General features: G+C 34.2%; 1 protein-coding gene across 6 annotated transcripts in view; it reads left to right on the top strand.

Moving 5' to 3' along the window:
• The window catches only part of LOC127800799 (senescence-associated protein AAF, chlorolplastic), a 60,115-nt gene that overhangs the window by 3,125 nt on the left and 42,659 nt on the right, over positions 1-14,331 (top strand). For 3 of the 6 annotated variants that reach the window (XM_052335616.1, XM_052335618.1, XM_052335617.1), the window contains exons 3-13: positions 2,357-2,509; positions 2,898-2,971; positions 3,150-3,226; positions 3,368-3,439; positions 3,668-3,736; positions 3,908-3,954; positions 4,086-4,203; positions 4,277-4,345; positions 4,464-4,567; positions 5,344-5,419; positions 5,530-5,860. In XM_052335616.1, the coding sequence (XP_052191576.1) occupies positions 2,357-2,509; positions 2,898-2,971; positions 3,150-3,226; positions 3,368-3,439; positions 3,668-3,736; positions 3,908-3,954; positions 4,086-4,203; positions 4,277-4,345; positions 4,464-4,567; positions 5,344-5,419; positions 5,530-5,688 (1,018 nt within the window). In that variant the 3' untranslated portion in view covers positions 5,689-5,860. Of the gene's footprint in view, positions 1-2,356; positions 2,510-2,897; positions 2,972-3,149; positions 3,227-3,367; positions 3,440-3,667; positions 3,737-3,907; positions 3,955-4,085; positions 4,204-4,276; positions 4,346-4,463; positions 4,568-5,343; positions 5,420-5,529; positions 5,861-14,331 lie in introns of those variants that run through there. The other 3 variants (XM_052335619.1, XM_052335621.1, XM_052335620.1) reach the window with 3 other exon arrangements.

Genomic DNA, 14,331 nt, shown 5'->3' with positions numbered 1-14,331 from the left:
TCTCGGTTCTTCTTCCAACAAATGTTATCTAATAAAAACTATCACCATATTCATAGTCTCACTTGTGATGATAGTTCTCACACTTCATCAGAGGATGAGGTGTCCCAGGTGCTTCTCTCCCATTTTCACACCCTCTCAAGCCCACACTCTCATGTTTCGTCCTTCTCTCAAGAGGAGGTCTCCATGTATGTGGAGCATTCTCTTTCACTTGATTGTTGGCTTGATCTTATTAAGGATGTCACTTATGAGGAAGTTTGCGTCGCTTTGTTCTCTATGGGTGATGATAAAACTCCTGGCCTTGATGATTTCATTGTTAAATTCTTTCGTTAGGTCTGGGGCGTGGTTAGCCCTGATTTCATAGCGAGCGCCTGTAATTTTTTCCAATTAGGTCAATTACTTGGAGAAGTGAATGCTACAATTATTAGCCTTATCCCTAAGGTCTCTCATCCAGAGTACCCTAGTCAATTCAGGCCTATCTCCTACTGTAATGTGATTTACAAGGTCATCTCTAATATTCTTGCTAATCACCTCAAACCCCTTTTGCCTCATCTCGTGGATGGCACTCAGATGGCTTTTGTTCCTGGTCGCTCCATTGGGGATAATATTTTGTTAGCTCAGGAACTCCTCCATCGTTACAATCTTCCCGCAAGGTCCTCCCTGCTATGCGTTGAAAGTTGACTTAAGCAAGGCCTATGACTCTGTGAATTGGGAGTTTTTGCTTTTGGTTCTTCGGCTTATGAACTTTTCTCTGCGCTTTTGTTAGATTAGAGCTTGTGTCACCTCTCCTATGTATTCGGTTAAGATAAATGGGCATTTACATGGTTTCTTCCATGGAGGGCAAGGTCTTCATCAAGGGGACCCCTTATCGCCTTATTTGTTTATCCTTGTCATGTAAGTCCTCCATGGTATCGTGAAGTTTCACTTCCATGCGGATGACTTTCAGTACCATTGGAAGTGTGATAGGCTAGGCTTAGCCATGCTCATGTTTGTCGAAAACCTCTCACTCTTCTCTCATGGGGATAGGGAGTCTATCAAAGTTTTGAAACATTGCTTAGATCGCTTTGCTGAATTGTCTGGTTTGCATGCTAACCCTTCAAAAAATGATTGTTTTGTTTGTTGTTCCTCCCCCAATTTGCGTGCAGAGTTGGTGATGGAATTCTACTTTTGTCTAGGCTCCTTACCTATTCGCTATTTAGGCGTCCCTCTGATCTCTATGATGCTCTCTTATGATGAATGTCGTTCGATCCTTGATTGGGTCCGTTCTAGGGTGGTTTCTTGGCGTGGTTGCTTTTTATCCTTTGCGGGTAGACTTCAGCTTGTTCAATCAGTGCTTTCCACTATCCACATCTATTAGGCCTCGTATCTTTATTCTCCCAAAAGAGGTCCTCAAAGAGCTTCAGCATATGGCCTATGCTTTCCTTTGGAGTGGCTTGAACTTATCCCCTCATAAGGCTAAAGTGGCTTGGTCTGACATCTATTGTCCTAAAGATCAAGGTGGTTTGGGTCTTCGTCCCTTGTTCCTTTGGAATCAAGCCTTTGTTGCTAAACTCATATGGCATCTTATGCAAGCTTCTTCTGATTTCCTCTGGATTCAATGGATTCACTCTTATCGCATCAGAGTCATGTTTTTGGTTCCTTTCAACCCCTTATTCTTGCCCTTGGTACTAGTGTAAACTTCTCCAACTTAGGGGTAAGGTTCGTCGATTTTTTGAGTGGTATATAGGCGATGGCTGTAGGATCTTTCTGTGGCATTATCACTGGCATCCCTTGGGGGTGCTTGTTGATTTCTTTTCTCACCAACTTCCTCGTCAGGTATATCTCCCCTCTACTACTAGGGTCTTTGATATTGTTGTGCGAGGTGCCTGGTGTTGGCCTAAGTCAGGCCCCTCTCATGTTCTTCAGCTCATTCTCTCTTCCATGCCGAGCATACCCTAGATCTCTTCCCCAGATTGCCCCCGGTGGCTCCCAGCATCTGATGGTGCTTTTTCAGTGCGATGTGTGTTGTGGGCCTTACAGGCTCAATGTAATAAGGTCTCCTGGTTTCATTTTCATCTTGTTTGGCATGGATCTAGCTTTCCCTCCTACACGTTTATACTTTGGCTTGCTATTAGGGAACGTTTTTCCTCACCCTTGATTGACTCAATCTCTATTTGCCTTTCCCTAACCGGTGTTATCTTTGCCAGGATTGCTTTATTGATAAATCTAAAATTTCATTATGCAAATCTTTCCATATTTTTGTCCAATGTAGTGTTTTTGAACCTTCCAACATTATTAGCTACAGCCTTTTATTTTATTTTTTTTTATTTTCATGTCTTTGGCCTTTTCACCTTCTACTAAAAAATTGGTGCTGTGTCAGAGCACAAGGTTGTCATGAGGTTGATGAACATCCTGTCATGCCTGAGAGAACTATGCAGTCAAGCCAAGGATTAGCAGAGGCTTGCCAATTTGTTTATAATGATGCCCGCTTTGTCAATGAAAGGGCTCGGAATGATATTGTCTTACTTTCTCGGTAATGTTTGTTTTTCTGATTTTACTTGTTTGCTTGAATTTCGCAATCTGCACTTACAATAATACATAGCCATTTTATGATAGCTCATAGTTGCCTACTTAGAATAAGCTTGTCACTCTTGATTGCTCTTTATATATTATATATATATATATATATATATTGCAATGAGGAATGGGCATTTATAGACCCAAGCCAATTTCTTTTTTCTGACTGGCCCAATGGAGCATATGGAAGCATGTGGAGTACCTCTCCACCTCCAAGAACCTTGGCAGTCAGTAATTTCCTAATGTAATTTTATATAGGAGATCTACAAAAATTTCATGCAATATTTTATAGCACTGTTTGCTAACTTAGGAATGCATGCTTATTGTTTGCTGATTGTTTTCAGCGGGATAATGAGGTTGGATGCTCGTGCTCGCCAAGATGTTGCTATTATTGGTTCAGGGTTTCTTAAGCTCGATGGTAATTTCTTTTACCTTCTGTGCTAGATCAGTTCTGCAAGTCCCATGACTCCCATCAACTTTCTAAATTTAGAGAAAATGATTAAGGTCATTGAATTGGTATCACAAGTCTATTAATATGTTACTCTTGGCGTCATGACCTCAACCAAGTGTTCTTTTTGTGACATTTTGCTTGGTAGCTCGAGCAAGAAAGGATACCCAGAAAATTGACCATGACGTGAAGAAAAAAGCTGAAAGACTTAATCATATTGCTACTGTATGTACCTTAAAGACATCCATTTCTCTGCTTCAGTTATAGTCATATACCACATAGTTTCTTTGTTGCTAAATTTCTTATGATCTTGTATTCTTATTAGATTTTGTTGCTAAATTTCTTATGATCTTGTATTCTTATTAGATTTTAAGAGACAAAGCTCAATCTAGATTGAAGAGTGCTGCTGACAAGCATTGGAGTGATGGAGCTTTGGAGGTGCTTTCTTTTTAATTTCTCCAAATCTTTATTTGATGCTTGATTTGACACATGATATTGTATGACCTTGTATATACCATGGTTGATCGTAAATGTTGGGTAATGTTTGATGGTTGTTTGTATATACCACGGTTGATTTGCATGTAGTAACAATTATGAAGAAATATATTTTAACATTCAATAAGATATGTACATTAACAAAAACCGATTCTTTTTTCTCCCTCTCAGGCTGACTTGCGGCGTGCTGATTTCTTTGCCAAGCAACGTGCAATGGAAGATGCTTTAATGGCTTTGGAGGTGTGACTAATTCTGTATTGTTTTACTTTGCATGAAATCAGTGGATCCGATGAATTTCATAAAATAAAAATCTACCATTCTACCTGTTACTTATACCTGTTGTAAATATTTTATCTACTCTCTGGCTGTCATGTCCTTCGGAGTTTATTTTGTTGTTCTACTGTTCAACAGTTTGTCAAAAACATCCATGACATGATGTTGAGCAAGATGTACAAGCTGTAAGTTAATCTGGTGGGGTTTATATTTCCATTTAAGAAAGGATACACAGAAAGTTAAAAATGTCTTAGGCCTTGGTACTTTAAATGCTGACATTTTATTTGGGTTTCTTTGGAACCCTGTATGTATCCAGGAAAAGATGCCCTCAATTAGGCGATGGCATGGAAGGGTGTATAACGATCGAAAAGAATGGCAGAACTCTTGACTTCTTCCCAGGAGAAGTATCTGCAGATCGCATTACTGCCATTCAGGTTCTTTCTCGTGCTCTTCTTTCAGGTTCTTTCCGGCAGAAGTGTCTGATGGTACCATTTTTTGACTGTGCAGGAGGCCTACCGGAGCATGGCATCTGCACTATCTGAAGCTGACGGAATTGATTATACTGATCCTGAGGAGGTATGGGTTAGTTAAGCATTACATTTTCTCTGTAAGAGGAAATAGAAAGTGAATTATGGATGTTATATATGGTCTCTATCTCGGTCTATTTACCTCTTCTTTCTCCATCCCAAAACAGCTAGAGTTGTTGATTGCTACACTTATAGATCTTGATGCAATGGATGGAAAAAGTAGTGTATCTTTATTGGCCGAGTGTTCGAGTTCTCCTGATGTCAATACTAGGTAAGCTTTCTGCCGAAATATCTAGTTGATTATGCAGCATTAAGTGGAAAAATATATCCATGTCTTGAAGCAGAATTAAACATTAAAATAGCATGCTACCCATTCAAGGCTTTCTCCTGGTTCTTGTCATTGTGCATCTGATAGTCGGCGCAAAGATTTTAACATCCTAAAGTTTATGCCATTAACTCCCCCTCACCCCTCCCAAAATACATAAACAGAAGATTGAGAAGGGGTACTTACCGGTCCACTATTAAAGTATCAAGGGCAATGGTTCTACATATCACTAGAGATGGGATTTGGAACTACATATCTGGTCCTGGTTGTCCATTTCCATTGTCTCCCTTGGATGAACTTTTCCACTCATTTTCTCATTGTCATTTTCATTTATGTAGAAATGAAACCCACAATGAAACTATGCTCGCAAGTCGTTAGTGTTTTAGGCACGAGTATCGAATGGAGGTAGTAGTTCCAACTGCCTTGGTGAAATTTGAATTTTTTGTCCTTAATTTTTCCCTTATTTGGTACCACAGCGAGGTTGCTCTATTGTGACCAGACGGTCATAGATTCGAGTTGTGTAAACGAGCTAGCCTCTTTGCAGAAAAGCAGAGGGAGGGCTCTGTACAAGCACAGCATCCCCCCGATCCTCACAAAACAGGGAGCCCAATACACCAAAAACACCCTTCAAAATCTTACCCATATTTTAAGCGAGCAACCATTTTCTTCTTTTTTTTTGGTTAATTATTTGTGGATTTTGAATCGTGGTTTTCTGGGTGCAGAAAAGCATTAGCTAACGCATTAGCAACAGCACCATCCATGTGGACTCTTGGAAATGCAGGCATGGGAGCATTGCAGGTTTGATTTCTCGAACAAATGGCCTTTGAACCTTGATATCTGTTGAGTTCCCTCATTCTCTTTGGCTCCCGGCTGCCAATGCCTCGTATTGTCTGTGGATCTGCGTGCAGAGGCTGGCAGAAGACAGCAACCCGACGATTGCTGCAGCGGCATCAAAAGCCATCTATGAGCTGAAGAAACAATGGGAAATAGAGGAGGGGGACAGCTGGAGGTTCATGATGAATCAGAAGCCAACACAGGTAGATGACGATGATGCTGATGCAGCATAATAACAGATCTCTATCAGACTATACTGTAGATACTAGATATCAATTAACATAACGTTTGTCCGACGCCGACAAACTCAAAGGGGGTGCATGCTTACGTCGCGCGGACAACATTGTAGAGATTTTGATTTTATTTGTTACACGTGAAATTAAACAGAAAAATGTTTGAAACTAAGTGAACTAACCCAAAGTTTAAGAAAATTACTTCAAGAACCCAATACTTATAAGGGATAATTATGTAGATAATTTTTTTTTCGTAAATTTATAATTTTATCCGATCATTTTAATTTTGATAATTAGGTTCAAATTGGATCAATTAGGTGTAATTAATTTAGAAAGTATGTGTTTATTGACATGTCATGTCTTATATAATAATAATATTTATGAGATTCATATATATATATATATTAGTAAAAAAGTTGTAATTGGTTATAGATAATTTTTTTTTTATAGGTTATATTTTTTTTATATATATGTATATATGTAGACCTTATAAATATTATTCATTTTGATTAATGACTATTTAATTTAATTTTACACAAATCAAGTCTTTACTCCCATTTTAATTATTTTCTTATAAATTCTCTTATCTTAATCAAATCATGAAACTTTCCTTATGATATCATTTTATTTTATAATAATAAATTAATTAATATATTGACTGGATATTTAATAGCTTTAATATTAATAAGAAATTCTTTGCATATATAAACAAAATCAATTCAAATAAACATAAATTGACAATGATTTTAGTTTCATCAAAAATCCTAATAAATAAAATTAATTCATAACTGATTTAACAGAATTTAAAAAAATAAACAAAAATTAAGATCATGTTCTCTTTATTGTTTCCATGTCATTTTTAATTTTTTTTTGTTAACGCACCATCATAAATGCCCCCAGTTGTTCGGTCCCACAATATCAGCAGGAGATATAAATCAGAGAACTCAACAGCCAATTCAATCCTTAACCCCGTCGCAAACGTGAAGGAGACAAGCGATTTTCAACTTACAAGATTGCTCTGATTATTGAGTTTCTCCCCTGACCAGACCTCAAACATGAAACCTGGGGCTCAAAGAGCATCACCTCAGGAAGTTCTTTTTTTTTCCAGCGGTGCTATGCCTTGAGACTAATTTTTAATTTTTTAAAATAATAAAAAGGTATTTACTTTTATATTTTTAAAAACGTATTTTAAAAAAAAAAAAGATTACAAAGAAAAATTAAAATAATAAAAAGTTATTTTAGTTATTTTTTATCACAGACACGTTCAAAAATTTTAAAATGTCAAAAACATTACAGATAAAAAGGATACATTTTCTATAATCTCAAAATAGACATCTAAAATATAAAATTAAAAATAAATTTAAAACTAAAAACTAAAATCAAAAACCAAAAACACCCATAATTCTCCCCTATTCAGATCTGGAACGCATCTGATCGCCGCTTGGACTTGCTTCCCTCCGTTGCTACCTCGCTTGCTGCACCTGCCTTGCGCTTTGCGGATGCTTGCGCCCGACTTCTGCGTGCGTCACCGTCACCGAGCCGTGCGGCTTCCGTCTCTCCTTGCGCCTGCTTGCGGCGGCCGCTTCACTTTGCGTCCTCTCTATTCTCCTCAATCTACACATTTATAATATTATATATATGTATACCCACACCCCTACTTCTCCTTCAATTTGAACCATCTCCCATTGCAATTCTCCACCACTGCCTCCAATTGTCGGCTTCTAATTTATTATATTTTATTTCTCTCCATGTGCTTCGCTGCTCTTCCCATTCCAATCTTCCAATTTATTAATTATTAATTATATTATAATATTAATATTGTAAATTAATTTATAATATCCTATTTTCTTCTTTTTACACCCAAATCTTCAAATTAATTTTCTTTATTAGAATTTTACAAAAAAATATTTAAATTATATAAAATCTATAAAAAGCACACTTTAAATAAAAAAATAACATAAAATTAATCTCAAAATTAGATTAAAAAATATATAAAATTAAAATCTATTAATGGACCGTTGTGTTTTAAAAGTAACGCAACCTTTTATCAAACACTACTTTTTCAAAAAAGTAGATAAAAAATATGTTTCGCAAAACTTATATTTTTATCTTTATATTTTTATATACTTTTTTATATAGTTATTTGGACTTTTCGTTATTTCAATTATATTCTTAAACTTGTATTTTTTAGTCAATTAAACCCGTGTACATTAACATTATTTTTGTATGATAATTCAAACTTTTTATTGTTTCGATTACACCTTTATACTTTTATTTTAATTAATTTAATTCATCTAGTTTGATGTATATATAAAAAAAGATAAAATGAAATGACATTTAACTCTTTTTTTTATATATATCAAAGTATATGAATTAAATTAATTTAAAAAAATACACATACAAGAGTATAATTGAAACAAAAAAAAAATTAATGTGACCACACACACAAGAAAAAAGAAATGTAGAAGTGAAGGGAATAACGTGTATGGCGGTATGAGCAAAAATAAAATTTTTACCGTGTATCAAATATACGTAGTAGAATATAACATACACACCATACACTAATTTGGATATTTAAGTAATATGTATATTTAATAATTAAATATAAATAAATTCATACCTATTATCCAATAAATAAATAAAATATATAACCGGTTTGTATAATGAGATATAATTTGTAATGGTTTTAATCAATTCACACTTAATATGTTAAATGATACCGTTTTGATTATTTCTTTTCATGCCAAATACGTCGATTTCGTGTATAATATGCCTGCATTTTAAAAAAGACCCTTACTTTTATTAATTTAATTTATCTCCCTCCTTAATGATTCTTCGTTGTACTTTCTCTCTTAAAAATTAATATATTTTCTTCCTCCAATTTAAACTTCCTTTGCGTCCGCACAGCCCCCATTTTTAATAATTACACAAAGTACTATGTAATTAATTATTAAATTATTAAACTATACATTATATATTTAAACATTTATTAAATTATGCACTATACATTTTCTCCTTAATAATTAAACTTCAGTTGAGATCAACGGTTAACTTTTGATTAATAACTTCTAGCAATATTTTGAACACACAATATCGATATCAAATATAAAATAATTATTCTTTTTTTGATTTTATATCAAATATCAATATCAAACATTAGAGATGTGGTTAAAAAGACATCCACAATGAAAAAGCAGAGCAACAAGTCGAAAGGCTGGAAAGTCTTGAAGTTGTTTCATATTTCTAAGTAAAGCATTTGGAGGACGCAAGCAAATACGAAGCCAAAATGGAGACAAACTCACTACAACAAAAACAAGTATTAACAACAAAAAATTAGCGACGACATTAGTTCTGGTCATTAATGTAGTACTATTAACGACTAAATATAAATCCTGTCATTATAAGATAACTTTTAACGACATGCAAAATAAGTTGTCGTTAATATATCATTTTTTCGTCGTTAATGACTAAAATTTTTAATTCGAACCATAAAATAATAATAAAAATTATTAAAATTTAATTAACACTTATATAAGTAATTCTTAATATAATTATATTTTCTATAAATGTACAAATATAATTATTAAACTATGATAATTAAGCATTAGTTATTTATTGATAATATAATATATTAAAAAAAATATGAACATATTAAAAAGAATACACGAACATATTAAAAAGAACATATAACATATTATTTTTATAAATTATATTATTTTTTATTTTATTATTAAATATTAAAAAACAAATAAATTGAAGAGGCGGGATTCTCCCCCGCCTCTTTCCTGGCCAAAATCCCCCCTCCCCCTTCCCCTAAAAATCCTCAAGTGCCCAAACCTCCCCCAAATCCCTAAGTCTCCCCTCTCTGGCTCTTTAGCTCACCTTCATTGTCGCTCGCTGCTCGCCCTTTCTGGCTCTCTCGCCCTCGCTCTCGCGTCTCACTCGTTACCTCACCCTCTCCCTCGTTGTCTCACTCTCACTCGTTGCCTCGCCTTCGCCCTCCCCTGATTCTTCGATGTAACCTGCTCCAAGACTCCTTTGGCAGCATCTCTGTCGTTTCCTAATCCGACTCCGATAGCTTCCTCAACACCCAATAGTTTGAACACCTTCTCTGGTTTGTGCTTTTTCCCCCTTGTAATCATCTCTGTGTCCAGAATTAATTCTTTTGTTTTTGCCCTAAATTGGTTTTGCCTTTATTATTTGGATTCATTGTTTATGTGTTGTCGTTTTTGCATGTACCATATGTTTGATAAAAATGCCTATGTTTAATTAGTTGTAAAGCACACCACGTGGTCGTCAAAAGTCCTAATAGAAGCCTCGTATCATGGCCATGCCCAGAACTAGCTTGGCTTCTTCCTCTTATTTTATTTTGGCTGCCGAAAGCATAATTAGATTATTTGCAATTGCAATGAATAGAAAATATGATGATGATGGTTGTTAGCAAATGTGTCCCAATAACTGTCATAAAATTTTAGTTTCTGTGATTTCAGGTGGAATGATCTCAATGCCACTTTCCTAAGGGTTTTAGACTTGAATTCACTCATAAGTTTGACAAATTTTGGACAAATATTGGGACTTTATATAAGATCTTACTTACAGTTGTAGACACAAATATGATTTTTTATGCATTCAAGTCATCTAGTTTCTTGAAGCCAAGTTTTCTGTTATAATGTGATTATAGGTATGATCTTACTAAATGTTCGGTTACTCCTAATATACAGGATTAAGATTTTATTTTGAAGTCTTTTAAGAGAGTAGCACTTAAAAGTGCATAACTGATGCTTAATCGACAAGTAATCAAATCTAAAACAACCATTATTAAGGTATTACGTCTTGTTTCTGTTGTAAATAAGACCAATTTTCTTGTAGTCGCCGTCACCCTTGCCCTCGTTGTCCGACTCTCGCTCGCTGCTCGCCCTCGCTCTCGCTCACGGCTTGCCCTTGCCTTTCGCTTGCTGCCTCGCCCTCGCCTCTCGGTTGCTCACGACTCGCCCTCGCTGGCTGCCTCGCCCTCACTCGCCTCTCGGTTATTTTTTATTTTTTGGATATTTGCTTTACCTTTTATTTTTAAAATTTGTTTGCTGCTCATATATGTTAAATTTGGTAAATTTGTAGTGTTTTCAGTATTAGTTCATTTTTTTCTGTTTAATTCTTTTATGTGCCTTTCTGTCTTTTTTGCATTGTTTTGTTGGGTTAATTCACTAGAGCTTATGAGTCTTGTCTTATGCCTATTTGAAGGTAAAAGGAAATCTAAATCAAATGGAAGTGACTCCAACGTTTAAAATCTGTCCAAAAAAGATCTTGCCCTACAATAAGCATTGGATCAAATTACTACTTCATTTGGAAAGGGATCTATCATGTGGTTGGGTTGGTTTGTCTCTCATAAACAAGTTCTAGTGGTGCCTACAGGATCATTTTCTTTGGATATAGTTCATGTGAAATATTTTATGATTTTCAATTGTAGATTAAGTTTTGTTGGAGAATTTTCTATTTATTTTCTATTTTTGAGAAATGTATGTTATACGCAGTCACATATAGATTTCATCTAACATTTTCTTTGTTAATATTTCCATCAAACACCCATAGTATGTTTTTTATTAAGATAATATGCTCTCAGCTTCTGCAAATGCAAGTGACCACACTTAGGTACTGTAATAATTAATGTTTCTTTTTTACTTAAGTTTGAATCTAAGCTCTTTGGCTATTTTTATCTTTATTTATATTATTAGATTGTGTTACTGTGGAAGGCATTTTAAATTTATAGTGTTCTGTCTCAGCTGTTTAGGTTAGGGACAATTGCTTACTCTCAGCTTGTTGAATTCTATACATATACTTGCTTGAACTGCTATCTGTATACCTATCCCCATACATCATGTGCCTGCATGTGTATGTTCATGAATTGTAAGCCTGTGATCTGAAAAATATATTTCTTATGGGCTTTAAATTAACAACTTAGTATTGATCATACCAAGTTAGGTATGGATTAAGTAATCAAGTTAGTATTGATCATACCAAGTTTGTATAACAGTTGAGTTATGCCATGTGTGTGCTAAAAGTTTTAATTTTTTTAAATTATGAATATATATGTAAAGAATACTAATATAAGAGATTTGTTTCTTTTAGGTTGGTAGATATATATATATATATATGTACATGAATACTGGTAGTATTTTTATCCCATATTCTCGTGCTCTGTAATTTAATCTATTTCTAATACTATCAATTTTCGTTGTATCTAGTATGATGGATGGGAATTAGATGCGATTGAATGATAAACTTTCTGACCAGTATGTTAATAGAGTTGGTAATTATTTGTGATACTAACATTGTTCGATGTATGTATCCTGTGAGTGATAGGATTTAATCACTCCTTTTTGGATGATGGGTGATCATTCATTTTTTTAAATTCTGAATGCTTAGTACTATATGCATCCTGTGAGTGATAGGATTTAATCACTCCCTCCGGGTGGTGGGTGATCACCCATTATTTTTTTATTATTAATGCTTAGTACTATATGTATCATGTGAGTGATATGATTTAATTACTCCATCCGGGTGGTGGGTGATCACTCATTTTTTAAAATTTTTAATACTTAATACTATATGTATCCTATGAGTGATAAGATTTAATATGTAACGACTCATCTAGTGAGACTTATATGTTAATTATATTTTTATATAGTGTGTTGTACGTGGACTTATTAGATGCCAAAAGTAAGTTATGGGTGAATAAGAGGATATGTCTTTAATAAGCAACTCATGTTCCATTATTTTCTAAATTTTTTCATAAGATTCCTTTAAAGATTTTGTTGTAGGTTTTTTTTTCATGCCTATAAACATCATATATAAATAATTCTGTTTACCTCCCGACCTATTTTTAGATTTTTGCAAGTATAGCTTCCGTTGTTGATTTATCGGGCATGAAATTAAATTAGTTTTTAGAAATCTTTATTTTCTTTTTTAAACTAAGAGAAATTTAGAATTGCCATGAATGCAAAAAATGGGTGGTTGCAGACAATGGAAGGTCGTTTAGAATTGCAGCACCAAATAGAGCTAGTTTTGTTGAATTTGTGATAGAGATACACAACAGTCGTACCTGTTAGGAAAATGGAACAAATTCACCAAAACTTTTAGAATAAAATTTTACCAATTTTACAAAATTTCCCTAATTTGTAAGAATTTTCAAGAAAGCTAAATATGTAAATAACTATACAAATTGATCAAAACTAGTGACACAAAAGACAAAATTTTTTTACTCCCTAGGTAAGTCCAAATATGGGAATAAATGTAGCATCCCAAAATTTGAAATAAGTAAAAATAATTAATTTGGGTGTTTGAGGATATTTTTAAATATTTGAAATTTTTTGAAAAAATACTTATTTATGATATTTTGAAGAAATAGGAAATTAAAGTGATTAATTAAATTAATTGGATGTATTTATAAAAATAATAAAATAAAATATAGTAAAAATAATAACAATAATAATAGAAATAATAATAATAATAATAATAATAATAATAATAATACAAGAGTAATCAAATAAAATGAAATGAAATGAAATTAATTAATTAACATATATATATATATATATGTATTTGTATGTGTGTATGCGTGGCTACTTCAAAGCCATTTCTTTTTGTGGCTTTTAGGCCACTCAATTTTCCTCCACAAATTGGAGTCTTGGGCAGCAAGCTTTGAGCCTTTAAACGGCTCACAAATTAGACAATCTGGGAGAGAAGCATGAGCAACCGAAGGAAGAAATTGGAGAGAAGAATTGGGAAAAAAAAGGAGGCGTTCGCGGCAGCTAGAAATGTTTGGAATATTTAGCATTTAAAGTGATCAGGTAAATGAGTAACATTAGTATAAATATTATATGTTTAAATTATGTATTTTTCGTGGTTAGATTATGTGTATTATGCCGTAGATTTAATTAATCTAGGTCATAACTCTATTAATTGCAGCAAAACATTTTACTTCACATCAGGAGCACAAGAAATGCTGAAATCAGCTGTTTTCAGGCAAACTTCTAACCCTCTCATCGCGTTATTTATTTCTCGTGAAAGTTTTCGAAGTTTCTTGTACTCAAAACCTTCCCCCACCTTGACTCGGTTCCACGCATCAATAACAATAATTCGCGTGGTAATCACTTAATGACTTTTATTTTATTAATGGGTTTATTGTTAATGGAATGAGCTAAGCAATGGCGTCATGGTGTCTTTCATTTCAAACGTCACAGAGCTTCGTATCGCTCCGCTTTCCTTGGGAATGATGCCGTACCCATTGGGCTAGGTTCTTAGAAAAGTTGTTTATGGTTTAATGGGGTTTTATTAATAATTTATTACGTAGGTTGAGATGGCTTTATGTGAATGAAAAGTAATGAGAATGGTAATATGATGATCATGAGATTATGTACATGAAGAGTTATGGAGAAATATTGTGTAAAGTTAAACTGGGAAGGTATAAGGTTAATAGTGTCTATGTGTGTCTTAAGGGTATGGGTACAAAGCCACTGACTGTCGACCGTGGGTCGTGGCCGTTGATGGCTGGATGTATGAGCGTCAGTCATCGGTTGTTACGATAAGCGCTAGACGGCCAGAAGAGCTGGTACTCTAGATTCCTGCCTTGGTTTGAGCATTTCATGA

The sequence above is a fragment of the Diospyros lotus genome, chromosome 4 (genome assembly GCF_014633365.1).
Source record: "Diospyros lotus cultivar Yz01 chromosome 4, ASM1463336v1, whole genome shotgun sequence".
NCBI lineage: Eukaryota > Viridiplantae > Streptophyta > Magnoliopsida > Ericales > Ebenaceae > Diospyros > Diospyros lotus.
This window is presented reverse-complemented; position numbering and strand designations above follow the sequence as displayed.